The sequence below is a fragment of the Rhinopithecus roxellana genome, chromosome 10 (assembly GCF_007565055.1).
Source record: "Rhinopithecus roxellana isolate Shanxi Qingling chromosome 10, ASM756505v1, whole genome shotgun sequence".
NCBI classification, from domain to species: domain Eukaryota; kingdom Metazoa; phylum Chordata; class Mammalia; order Primates; family Cercopithecidae; genus Rhinopithecus; species Rhinopithecus roxellana.
The window spans coordinates 76,881,851-76,894,653 of NC_044558.1; the positions used below are offsets into that span (position 1 = coordinate 76,881,851).

At 46.5% G+C, this 12,803-nt stretch overlaps 1 protein-coding gene across 1 annotated transcript in view; it reads right to left on the reverse strand.

Annotated features, from left to right (window-relative positions):
* Positions 1–2,398: 2,398 nt before the first annotated feature.
* The window catches only part of LOC104654055 (transmembrane protein 132C-like), a 361,240-nt gene continuing 350,835 nt past the window's right edge, over positions 2,399–12,803 (reverse strand). Inside the window, exons 5-9 of the mRNA XM_030939702.1 lie at positions 7,593–7,690; positions 5,411–5,495; positions 3,247–3,510; positions 2,724–2,876; positions 2,399–2,641 (exon numbers count right to left, since the gene is read on the reverse strand). Coding sequence (XP_030795562.1) covers positions 2,399–2,641; positions 2,724–2,876; positions 3,247–3,510; positions 5,411–5,495; positions 7,593–7,690 — 843 coding nt within the window. The remainder of the gene's footprint in view (positions 2,642–2,723; positions 2,877–3,246; positions 3,511–5,410; positions 5,496–7,592; positions 7,691–12,803) is intronic.

Here is a 12,803-nt window from a genome sequence, read left to right on the forward strand (position 1 = left end):
CCGGCTGTGAGAAGTTCAAGGGCAGCTGTGCTAAATCCTGGATGTGCAGAGACACCAAGCAGTGACCTATAAATACAGGCCCAGGTTCTAACTATGCTGATTTGGCTTAAGTGGTGTGGGATGTGGCCAGGAGCTCCACCCCCTGACCCCAGTGACCCTCACGGGGAGTCAGAGTGGCAACCCTGGACCCAGGGCAGTGCTTCTCAAGGTGGGGTCTCTGGAGCTTTAGGGATGCAGATTCCTGGGCTTGTCACCAGCCTGCCACCTGAGACACCTTGGAGAGGGGCACCCAGGCTTTCCCAAGTCCCCAAGGTCATGCGGACCCTGCTCAAGTTCAAAGATGCCTGAAACATAGCCACGCCCCTCCCTCAGCCCACAGCTTGCATTTGAATTTTTAAAATTTATTTTATTGTGGCAAGAACAGGTAATATGAGATCTACCCTCTTGCCTTTTTTTTTTTTTTTTTTTTTTTTTTGAGACGGAGTTTTGCTCTTGTCGCCCGGGCTGGAGTGCAATGGCATGATCTCAGCTCACTGTAACCTCCGCCTCCTGGGTTCAAGTGGTTCTCCTGCCTCAGTCTCCCGAGTGGCTGGGATTACAGGTGTGCGCCACCACGCCTGGCTAACTTTTGTATTTTTAGTAGAGACAGGGTCTCACCATCTTGGCCAGGCTGATCTCGAACTCCTGACTTCACGATCCACATGCCTTGGGCTCCCAAAGTGCTAGGATTACAGGCGGGAGCCACTGCACCCGGTCAAATGTTAAAATGCAGAATACAGTGTTGTTGACTCCAGGCAGATCTCGGGGGCTTGTTCGACCTGCACGGCTGAGACTTCATGGTCCTCGATTCATAACTCCTCATCTCGCCTTCCCCAGCTGCAGGCAGCCACCATTCCGCTCTTTGCTTCCATGAATTGGACTGTCTCCGATACCTGATATTAGTGGAATCATATTGGTTTTTGTTTGTTTGTTTTGTGACAGGATTTCACTCCCATTGCCCAGGCGGGAGTACAATGGTGCAATCATGGCTCACTGTAGCCTCAACCTTCCAGGCTCAAGCAATCCCCCTGCCTCATTTTTAAAAATTTTTTTTGCAGAGACGATGTCTCACTATATTGCCCAGACTGGTCTTGAACTCCTGGGCTCAAGCCATCTTCCCACCTCGGCCTCCTGAAGCTCTGGAATTATAGGCATGAGTCACTGCAACCGTCCCATGTATTTTTATTCTTAAGATTAACAAAGGATGAACAAAGGGCCATGTGTAGAACTTGAACTCCATTCTCATTTGAAAAATGAATGGACGATGACATCAAGCAGGTCCCAGTGTGCATAATGTTTGTAAGAGAGATTGAAATCACTCCAAAGTTATCCCTTGCATCCACACAGACATGTATTCTCCAATTTTTGCTCCAAAATATTTCCTTTCTTCCTCATGTGACAATTACTTAAAATAAATTATAAATTCATTTGTAGATCAATGCGCTCACATGTTTCAAATGATGACATAATTATGAGGCTGGAGAATAAAGGCTGATAGCTTTTAATGTTAGCCGTGGCACCATAATCATATACCAAACAGTAAGGATAATGCGTCTTCCTTGGGTGGCGTTCATTGAGGCAACAGGTATTCACAGAGCAGTTTCCATGAGGCAGGAGCTGTGCTTGGCACTGGTGATCAACACATGAAAAAGATCAGAGTCCCTCACCTCCTGGTGGAGCAGGCAGATGCGGTGGGTCATACATCCCCTTATACATTCAACAGTTCCTTGTTATGTGCCTACTGTGTGCCAGGCATTGTTCTAGAAGCTACTGATAGAGTGTCTGCTGCCCATATGGAGCTGACACCCCACTGGGAAATTCAGATAGTGAATGTACAAATAGCCATGCATTTTATTTGGTCATTTTATGCAAGAAAATCAAGCCCATTGGGGCATAGAGTGGCTGTTACTTTAAATCAGGTGATGGCGGTGCACCTGAGAAGATGTAAGCAGAGACCTGAATAGCAGGAGGAAGAACACAGTTTGGAATGTGGGGAAAAGGCTCCTGGTACAGGAAATAGTAAGTGCAAAGGTCCCAGGGCAGAGTGCATGGGAGGGGCTGGGGAAGGAGGTTAGATCTCAGTGTGCTTCCATGGACCAGACACCATACTTTTTAAAAAAGTGCAGTGGGGAGTTTTCAGGGAGGTGAGAGCAGGGAGGAGACGACCGGTTCAAGGCTCTTGCTGTGAGGAAGGGGCTGCCAGGGGTCAGCATTGAGCAGGGGAGACCAGTCCAGAGGCAGGTGACACATCCAGGTATGAGATGATGGGGCTAGGCTGAGACTGGAAGTGGTGAGGTAGGGGGAGACTGCCACATTCGAGATGCATTTCAAGGGATGGCACAGATGGGCAGGTGTGATATCAGAGTGGGCGGCAGGAGACCTCGCTGATAACAGGATTCTGCACCTGCACCTGCATCCTAGATTTCTCCTGCAGCAGTAGCTCCATGGCCACCTCAAGTTGTGCAGATGCTGGCCGTAAGCTGTCCAGCAGTTTCACAGCCATTTTTGGCCTCCTTTTCATGGAACTGACCAGGACCCAGCACTTTCTGGGCAGAGAGGCCCGACTCCTTGGCGGAGGAAGCCGGGACACTGCAGAGCAGAACTGCAGGGCAGGGGGAGGCATCAGACATACAGAACCTGCTATCTTGGGTTGGAGGCAGCAGGACAGGGGACCCAGGGCTCACAGGAGCTTTCCAAATGATGGTCACAAGATAAATGATCACAAGATAGTCCCTGAGATGCCGGTGCTTGGGGACGGGAACCTTACGTCTGTTATGCTCGTTGCTGTTTCCCTGGACTGGCACCCACCAGTCCCTCAGGGAGTGTTTGGTGGGAGACTAGGAGGCAAGAGACTCAATGGCAAAATGAGATAGAGACAAAATCCCAACTCTCAGGGAGCCAGCATTCCAGACTGGGGTGGTTGGGGGAGGGGGATAAATATATACACAAATGAGAACATAAGGAAGATAATGTCAGATAATGATCAGCCAGAACAATAATTTTGTCAAGGCTAAAATGAGAAAGAGATGAAATCCCAGCTGTCATGGAGCCAACATTCCAGATTTCAGCGGGGAGAGGAGTAAACATATAAACAAATGAAAACATAAGGAAGATAATGTCAGACAATGATCAGACCAAACAATAATTTTATTGGATATGCCAAAAATAAGATCAGGCAATGTGCTAGAATGGGGGAAGGGAACGCACTGTCAGCACCATCTGGGGCGGGACAAGGTGGGCTCGGAGTCCTGAGTAAAGAGGAGGAGGAGGTGGGGTGCCTCTCAGGATGGCACAGCGAGGACAAAGATGCCGGGTGAGGAGACCTGGCAGCATCTGCAACAAGGCTTGCACACAGTAGGCGCTCACTAGGGAGAGGCCCCTGGTGGCTCCTCCCTTGACTCGGCAGGCAAGGGTGGCAGCAGGGCTGGAGTGAGCGTTTCCTTCTATATGCAGCAGGCCTGAGCCATTTCTCTGTGTGGGTCATGGGCATCTCTAGCTAGCAGGTGAGGTCTGAGAATCTTTTCCCAGAATAAAGTTTTTAAAGATGTACAGTAGATATGTGTGCTCACACAGGACATCAATTGTACTGAAATGCAGTTACCAACCGGGCATAGTGGTTCACACCTGTAATCCCAGCACTTTGGGAGGCCAAGGCAGGAGGATCACTTGAGGTCAGGAATTTGAGACCAGCCCGGCCAACACAGTGAAACTTCGTCTCTGCTAAAAATACAAAAATTAGCTGGATCTAGTGGCAAACGGCTGTAATCCCAGCTACTCAGGAGGCTGAGGCATGAGAATCGCTTGAACCCAGGAGACGGAGGTTGCAGTGAGCCGAATCATACCACTGCACTCCAGCCTAGGTGACAGAGTGAGACTTCATCTCAAAAATAAAAATAAAAATAAAAATAAAAATAAAAATAAAAATGTTCAGCACAGGCCAGGTGCAATGGCTCATGCCTGTAATCCCAGCATTTTGGGAGGCTGAGGTGGGCAGATCACCTGAGGTCAGTGGTTCGAGACCAGCCTGGTCAACATGCTAAAAACACAAACAAATTAGCTGGGCATGGTGGTGAGTGCCTGTAACCCCAGTTACTTGGAAGGCTGAGATCCCAACCCGGGAGGTGAAGGTTGCAGTTGGCTGAGATCACACCACTGCACTCCAGCCTGGGTGACAGAGCGAGACTCCATCTCACAAAAAAACAAAACAAAACAAACAAACAAACAAAAACCAAAGAAATGCAGTTACCAAAATTCAGAATAACTTCAGGTACTGTAGGACATGTGTTTCTTAATTATTGAATTGAGTAATAAGATGTAGTGCTTTACTTTCAAAGCAGTGAAGAGTATGGAAGGTATTGCATGACATCTGTATCAACTGCATATGATATGACACGGAAATGTGTGAGTTTGGTGGCAACTGCTAATGCTTTTGGGGCTATGACCTGTGTTCACAAAAATTCATATGCTGAAATGCCAACCCCCAAGGTGATGGGTTAGGAGGTGGGGCCTTTGGGAGGTGATGAGGTCATGCAGGTGAAGTCCTTACGAATGCGATCAGTGTCTGATATGGTTTGGCAGTTTCCCACCCAAATCTCATCTTGAATGGTAGCTCCCATAATTCATACATGTTGTGGGAAGGACCCAATGGGAGATAATTGAATCATGGGGATGGTTTCCCCCATACTATTCTCATGGTAATGAATAAGTCTCAGGAGATCTGTTGGTTTTATAAAGGGTTTCCCCTTTCACTTGGTTTGTGACTCTCTTTTTGCCTGCCGCCTTCCATGTAAGATGTGACTTGCTCCTCCTTGCCTTCCACCATGAGTTGAGGCCTCCCCAGCCATGTGGAACTGTAAGTCCATTAAACCTCTTTTCCTTTCCAGACTTGGGTATGTCTTTATCAGCAGCATGAAAATGGACTAATATGGTGTCCTTATAAAAGAGACCTCAGAGAGCTTATTTGCCCATTCCACCACATGGGGACACAGCGAGAAGCCACGTCTATGCACCAGGAGGCAGGTCCTCACCAGACACTGAACCTGCTGATCTTGAACTTCTGGCCCCCAGAACCATGAGCAGTCAATTTCCACTGTTTATAAACCATGCAGCTTTTGGCATTTTGTGATAGCGGCTCGAATGGACTATGATAGGAAGAAAACGCTAAGTTTCAGTTAGAGGTTAAGTGGAAATGCACGTGTAACTTTCCCATTCAAATTTAGAGAGCCGTGTGGATTCTCTGGGGGGTTCTCCATCCCAGGACCCCTGCAGGGTGGCTGCAATGCTGCTGCAGCTTTCGTGCACAGTCTTCTCCTGGCACAAGCGTAGGATCACCCCCTCCCTCGCTACTTTCTCTCGGGACTGTATTTCTTACATTCCAGTGGGAGGGCTCATCGTTGAGAGTGAGCTGGCAGGTGGCATCACTCTTCACATGAGGGTGGCACTGGGTTTGCAGGGCTCTATGGACAGATTTTACCAAGAGTGGTACCTCCCCGACTCAGTAGGATTCTAACGGGCACATGGATGAACATTTCTGTAGTAACAGTTAGGTATCTAGTGTAAAGTGATTTGTGAGCTACTGTTTGAATACCCACAAGTAATATATACTTATATTTGTATTAACAAATATAAGTAGAAGTTTAACCTGAAGCTTATTTAAGCTAAAATAACTAGCATTTCCTGACGACTTACTAAGTGCCAAGCAAAGATTTCTGAGTATAGTTAGTTCTCAAAACAGGCCCATGAGTTGGGGGTCATTTTTATTCCTTTTTTTTTTTTTTTTGAGATGGAGTCTCACTCTGTCACCCAGGTTGGAGTGCAATGGCACGATCTCAGCTCACTGCAACCTCTGCCGCCTGGGTTCAAGCAATTCTCCTGCCTCAGCCTCCCAAGTAGCACCTGCCACCATACCCAACTAATTTTTGTATTTTTAGTAGAGACAGGGTTTCACCATCTTGGCCAGACTGGTCTTGAACTCCTGACCTTGCGATCCACTCGCCTCAGCCTCCCAGAGTGCTGGGATTACAGGTATGAGCCACCACACCCAGCCTATTCCTATTTTACAAATGAGAAAACTGAGGCACAGAGAAGTCAAATCACTTGCCCAAGGTCACACAGGCATTAGGAGGAGGCATTGGGACTCACCCCAACACAGTCAGGCTGAGGCTGAGCACCCAGTTTCTATACTATTCTCTCTTTAGAAAAAAATATTAAATAAACGATAGACTCAGTGGTTTTTGGACATGGCAAAAAGTAAGAAAGGCTGTCATTAATCAACACCACAGCGTGGTGTTCCCTCCTGGGCCCTCCTCCTACCTTACGCAAACTCCAATTGACCTGGAAGGTGAGGAAGAAGAAAATGCTGACCTAAGTCATTCCTGCTAATTTTTCTGTTCTAGTATCATTCTTTTCACTTTGGAATGATAGATCATTATTATTATTATTATTGCTTATGTATATATTCTCTGTTTTCGTTTCTCAATAATCTCTAATGAAGTTATATCATCTATATCATCTATATATTCTCTGTTTTCATTTCTCAATAATCTCTAATGAAGTTATATCATCTATATCATTTTTTTTTTTTTTTTTTTTTTTTTTTTTAGATAGAATCTCACTTTGTTGCCCAGCTGGAGTACAGTGGGCAATCTCAGCTTACTGCAACCTCCGCCTCCCGGGTTCAAGCGATTCTCCTGCCTCAGCCTCCTGAGTAGCTGGGATTACAGGTACCTGCCACCATGCCTGGCTCATTTTCTGTATTTTTAGTTGAGATGGGGTTTCACCATGTTGCCCAGGCTCGTTTCAAACTCCTGAGCTCAGGCAATCTGCCTGCCTCAGCCTCCCAAAGTGCTGGGATTACAGGCGTGAGCCACCGCACCCGGCCAAAGTTATATCATCTTTAAAATCAGAACATAGCTTTACTCTCTAAGTAAAGCAAGTCCCATAATGGAAAGTCTAAACTTGGAAAGGCCTGTGCTAGCCCTCAGTTCCCCACTTTCCTTTTACTGGTGCGGAAACCAAAGTTCAGATAATGATGATGCTACAAAGGACTGCAATGATTCCTCAAATTTTTTGAGTGTTGACTCTGGCAGGCAGTGGGTATAGTATCATTTATTGGAGAATTAATCAGTGACCCTGCAAACATCGCTACCAAGGCAGAACAGCTTTGTATGCGTCAGAGATTTACTTTTTAGGCAAAAATCTGGGCCAGTTAGTTGGAGGGGAGGTACATTTTTAAACCTAATCCCAAAGCAAATCTCCAGCTGTGACAAGAAAATACTTATTCTGTCCATATAGTTATTTTTCAACTGAGCAAACATTTTTCAATTGCCCTAGAGCATCCAACCCATCCTTAAAATTCTCTTAGAGAGTGACAAATGAAACATTTTGAAGTTGGAATAGGAAAGAGGAGGTCAGGACAGGATGTTTTTGAAAAACAGTAAAACATGATTTTTCCATTGTCTCTTTAAAAGCAATATTCTCCAATCCCTGTCAAAGGAGATCTCCCTGCAGCCTAAGACATGCCTGCCTCCGCCCTTCTTGAACACAGAAGATACTGCCGACACGCTTCCCCACAGACCCCGAGCAGAGTGAAGCCATCCATCACCTGCAGATTGACGTACAGATCTGATAGCATCTCTGCGGTGCCATGGGCCTGTTCATGCACGTCCGGTCTTTGAATTTAGCAAGGGCAAAGGATGCAGGAAAACAACCACAGGATGCCCCCGGGTGGAAAAATCCAGCAATGACCACTGGGGTCAAGAAACCCCAACAAGATGCCTTCACTGTTCCCTTCCATTTTGACTGTCTATGAAGAGGAGAAAGACCAACCTGGGAATATTTCCTGAAGATACACACACACACACACACACACACACACCCACACACACACACACACATATATATATATATACATTTTTTTTTTTTTTTTTTGAGACAAAGCCTCACTCTGTCACCCAGGCTAGAGTGCAGTGGTGTCATCTCGGCTCAGTGCAACCTCCGCCTCCAAGTTCAAGTGATTCTCCTGACTCAGCCTCCTGAGTAGCTGGAACTACAGACATGTGCCACCATGCCTGGCTAATTTTTGTATTTTTAGTAGAGATGGGGTTTCACCATGTTGGCCAGACTGGTCAAGACCTCCTGACCTCAGGTGATTCACCCACCTCAGCTTCCCAAAGTGCTGGCATTATGGGCGTGAGCCACAGTGCCCAGCCCATATATATATATATTTTGAGGATAATGGTGTGTTCTCAGCAAAAGAGAGTCTAGAAGGAGCATGCAGCATTTAGCTCTCTGGTATCACTCAGGGTTCTGGCTGGAACAGAAGCCTGCTCAGGTGGTTTAACTGGAGGGGGTGTTGTAAAGGCTGAGCCATAAAGCTGTGGGCACAACGGAGGGAAATAGCCAGGGATGGTGCAGCACCCCATGCTAGTCCCAGCTGGGAGCTGTTTCTACCCCCAGGTCTAAGGGCAGGGCAAAGTAGTTGAGATGCTTGAGGATCTCACCCCCACAAGACACACATCAGGCCTGGCAGATGGGGATGCACTGTGTCCCAGGGCTCCCAAAACAGTACCACGGATGGAGGCTGAAACAATAGACACTGATTCTCTCATAGTTCCTCAGGCTGAAAGTCCGAAATCCAGGTGTCAGCTGCAACACAATCCCTCTGAAGGCTCTAGGGAGACCCGTCCTTGCCGCTCTCCTAGGCTCGGCATGTTGCCAGCTACTCTTTGCTTCCCTTGGCTCCTGGGTGCTATTGGATGCTCCAGTCTTTGTCACCATCCTCACATGGTCTTCTTGTATCTTCCATGTTCAAATCTCTGTCTCCTTGTAAGTACACCAGTCACTGCATTTGGACTCCGCTCGAATCCAGCATGATCTCCTCTCAACTTCAGTAAATCCACAAAGATCTTACTTCCAAATAAGGTCACATTCACAGACACCAGGGATTAGGACTTCAACCTGCTTTCTTGGGAGGGTGGACATAATCCAACCCCTTCCCTCCAGTTCTCTCTGGTGCCTCCCACTGGTTAAAGCCCTCCAGCAGCCAGAGGGCAAGGGAGCCTGGGGGCTGTAGTTCACACGGGCCAGCCCCCAGGGCCCAGAGCAGAGCCCAGAAGGGTCTGGAAGGGCAAACCAGTCACAGGAGAAGGCTCCACTGCCATCTTTTTCCTGATCATCCTTTCTAGCTGCGTGCTTCATCCAGGGGCTCCAAGGATCCCTCAAGACCTAATGAATCTCCATGACACCCCAGAGAGGTGAGAATTAGATCATCATTTTGCAGAGGCAAGAACAAGTAGCAATCTCTCCTTTAAACAGCCCTACTGATGGCCACTTTATTTTTCATTTGATTTTATGCAGAGAGATAGGAACATGTTCTAGGAATTTTGAAAGCTCTGTGTAAGAAAAAAAAAACCTAAGTTACCGTCAAGTTGCAGGGGTCAAGGAAAATGATTTCATAATGTGTTTGCAAAGGATGAAAAATGGCAATGATTTGAAACTTTTCAAAATTCCAGGTAAATCTCACTACTTCTCAGGAAATTTAATTTCAGACTAAATATATCAGTCCCGGGGGCAAAGAACTTCTTCCTATACCTGCCAAAATTAGTGGTTACTGCCTTCTCTAGAGTTTCATGCCTAAAATTTAGTTTCTTTGATTTTTGTTTTTTAAATTTCAAATAAGCAGTAGGAAGAAAGACCATGACATTAATACAGCTAGAAATCAGTTAGACCCCATCCCCTTGCCCTCCTTGATTTGTCTGACAGCAGCGTCTGATCACTACCTGGACCTCGCCTTAGGCAGTATCTACCTGTTTGCTGTCTCACTCCACTAGAGTGTACCTGCAGGAAGGCAAACTTTGTCTGTTGACTGCTGTCCTCTGAGGATGTACAGCAATGAATGCCTGCAGAGCTTAGTGTCAGGGTGAATGAATTCTGCTGTTTGTTTATTCCCCCCCGTCTTTTTTTTTTTTTTTTTTTTTTTTTTTTGAGGCAGGGTCTCATTCTGTTGCCCAGGCTGGGAATGCAGTGGCATCATCATGGCTCACTGCAGCTTCCAACTCCTGGGCTTAAGCAATCCTCCCACCTCAGCCTCCCCAGGAGCTGGGACTATAGGTGTGTGCCACCGCACCTGGCTAATTTTGGTATATATATATATATCAAATTTTGGTACGAGAAACAAGGTCTCACTATGTTGCCCAAGCTGGTCTTGAACTCTTGGACTCAAACAATCCTCCTGCCTTGGCCTCCCAAAGTGCTTGGATTATAGGTGTGAGCCATCACACCTGGCCTTATCCATTTATTCTTAAAAAGAGACCACCACTCCAGCCACTGACATACAGAAACTATCACATGGAAACCTGTGCCTGGCCTCTGCTTATGTGGCCTCAACTTGGGATGTGAACACTTTTTCCTTACATTGAAGAAGAACTGATCTGCCAACGTTTTTGTTAGTCCCAAATGCTCCTTCCTTTGTAGTTCTGAAAGCTTTATGTAAGAAAGTGGCCTTGGTCCTCCCATTCAGATACCTCTCTCACCCCAACCCCCAAGCCTAACACTGGCACAGTGGGGGCCAGGGCAGGGAGGAGGGGATTAGGGAGATGTGGGTGCTGGCAGGAGGGCCGTGGAGCTAAGACTGGGAGCTTTCCTGCCCTCACAAGGCAAGAATCTCATTGCCAACAAGCCTGGAGGCAGGATGAGGAAAACGGTGGCCTTGGGAACCAGTGCTCTCCAAATAAAACAGTGCCCAGGGACCGGCAAGTGAGATTCAGGTGGCTTTCGCTTGCACGGTCTGCTTTGGGGAGAGTTGAGAGCACTTCTCCCTGCTTTTCCCATTGCCTTTACTCAGGGGGAGTCAGAGGCAGTAGGTGATGGGGGAATGCTGGGGCTGAATCCTCCCGTCCACGGCTCTCTCCTTGGATTTAAAAAGGAGCTTCAGAAGGTTTGATTTTAAGGCGAGAACTTCCCCAGCAAGGCAGATTTTCCATCTGTTAAACCCCTATTTCACCTTTCTGAAGTTTGTTTTCTTTAAAACAATCAACAATTTGGAAAATATACTTAATCTGTTCAAAGATCTAACCAGCTGTCTCACTGGCTGCTAACAGCCAACACAGGATTTGCTTTTTGTTCAGTATTTTTTTTTTAATTTCTCATCTTCTAGTCAAAGCTGCAGTTTTATTAGCTAGTTACTTCCAACAGAAGTTTATTTTTTGCCTAGTTATAAATGTCCTAAAGCTTATTCTGAACCAAAACTTTGAGCATACAGAAAACAGGAGAATAGAAGTTCCTCTAAACTGCCTCATCTATTTTCTAATTTTCCATGTTGCTTTGCATAGCTGAGGTCAAGTTGTACATCCCAGGGATGCAGAACGACGATCCTGCATGTATTAGTCTGTTTTCACGCTGCCGATTGAGACATATCTGAGACTGGGTAATTTATAAAGGAAAGTAGGTAATGGACTCACCGTTCCATGTGGCTGGGGAGGTTTCACAACCATGGCGGAAGGCAAAAAGCATGTCTCACATGGCGATGGGAAGAGAGAGTGAAGAGCCAAGAGGAAGGGGAAACCCCTTATAAAAGCACTAGATCTTGTGAGACTTACTCACAATCATGAGAACAGTATGGTGAAAACCACCTCCATGATTCAATTTTCTCCCTTCGGGTTCCTCCCACAACATGTGGGAATTGTGGGGGCTACAATTCAAGATGAGATTTGGGTGGGGACACAGCCAAACCATATCACTGCACAAGCACTCAAATCCAGGGGAAGAGCCCAGAGCTCTGTGCTGGTGCTGCAAAGATGTTTGTTAACCAACGAATTTTTGAATAAAGCTCGTTTGAATTCATGTGCATTTACTTGCAAACAAAAGGATCCTGACAAGAGGACAGACATTAGTAGTCACTTCACTTTACCTTAAAGGCATTACAAAAACACAACAACCACAGTAATAACAATATATCCATCGAAGGAACACCTGTGCTCCCTTGAAAAGGACCATTATAATATCTCACACTCTTAAGATGACTTTTCCTTTTCAAAGTATTTGAATGTCTTATCCTTCTGAAATAGGTAAGATAGAAACTGAGCACTTGTAATCCAGAGCTGATGTTGGTGTGTGCTCTAGGACAGAGGTCTGCAAATTTTCTCTCTAAAAGGCCAGATAGTAAATATTTTAGAGTTTATGAGCTAAGAGGCAGAACTGAGCATATGAAGTAGCTAGACAGCACCACTTAAAATGTAGATATTTAAAAATGTTAAAACCATTCTTAGCTTGCGTGGTGTACAAAACTGGGCAGCAGATTGGATGTGGCCCATGGGCTGTTGTTTGTTGACCCCTGTTCTAGGACATAAAGAGTCAAAAGGAATCATTCCCTAACTTCAAAGTGTTTACAGATCTTTGTGGTAGATGATACCTTCTGGGGTGGACATCTTCTGTTTTGTCTGACCAGCATCTGTTCCCTGTTTCAGTGAAAGCCAGATTTTTCCATGATGCACAGCCTCTTAATCTCATACACACTTGCCCCACCCGAGGCTACACCTGCCCCACCTGATTCTACACCTGCTCCACCTGATTCCACACCTGCTCCACCTGATTCCACATTTGCCCCACCTGATTCAACACCTGCCCCACCTGATTCCACACCTGCCCCACCTGACTCTACACCTGCCCCACCTGATTCCACACCTGCCCCACCTGACTCCACACCTGCCCCACCTGACTCTACACCTGCCCCACCTGATTCCACACCTGCCCCACCTGACTCTACA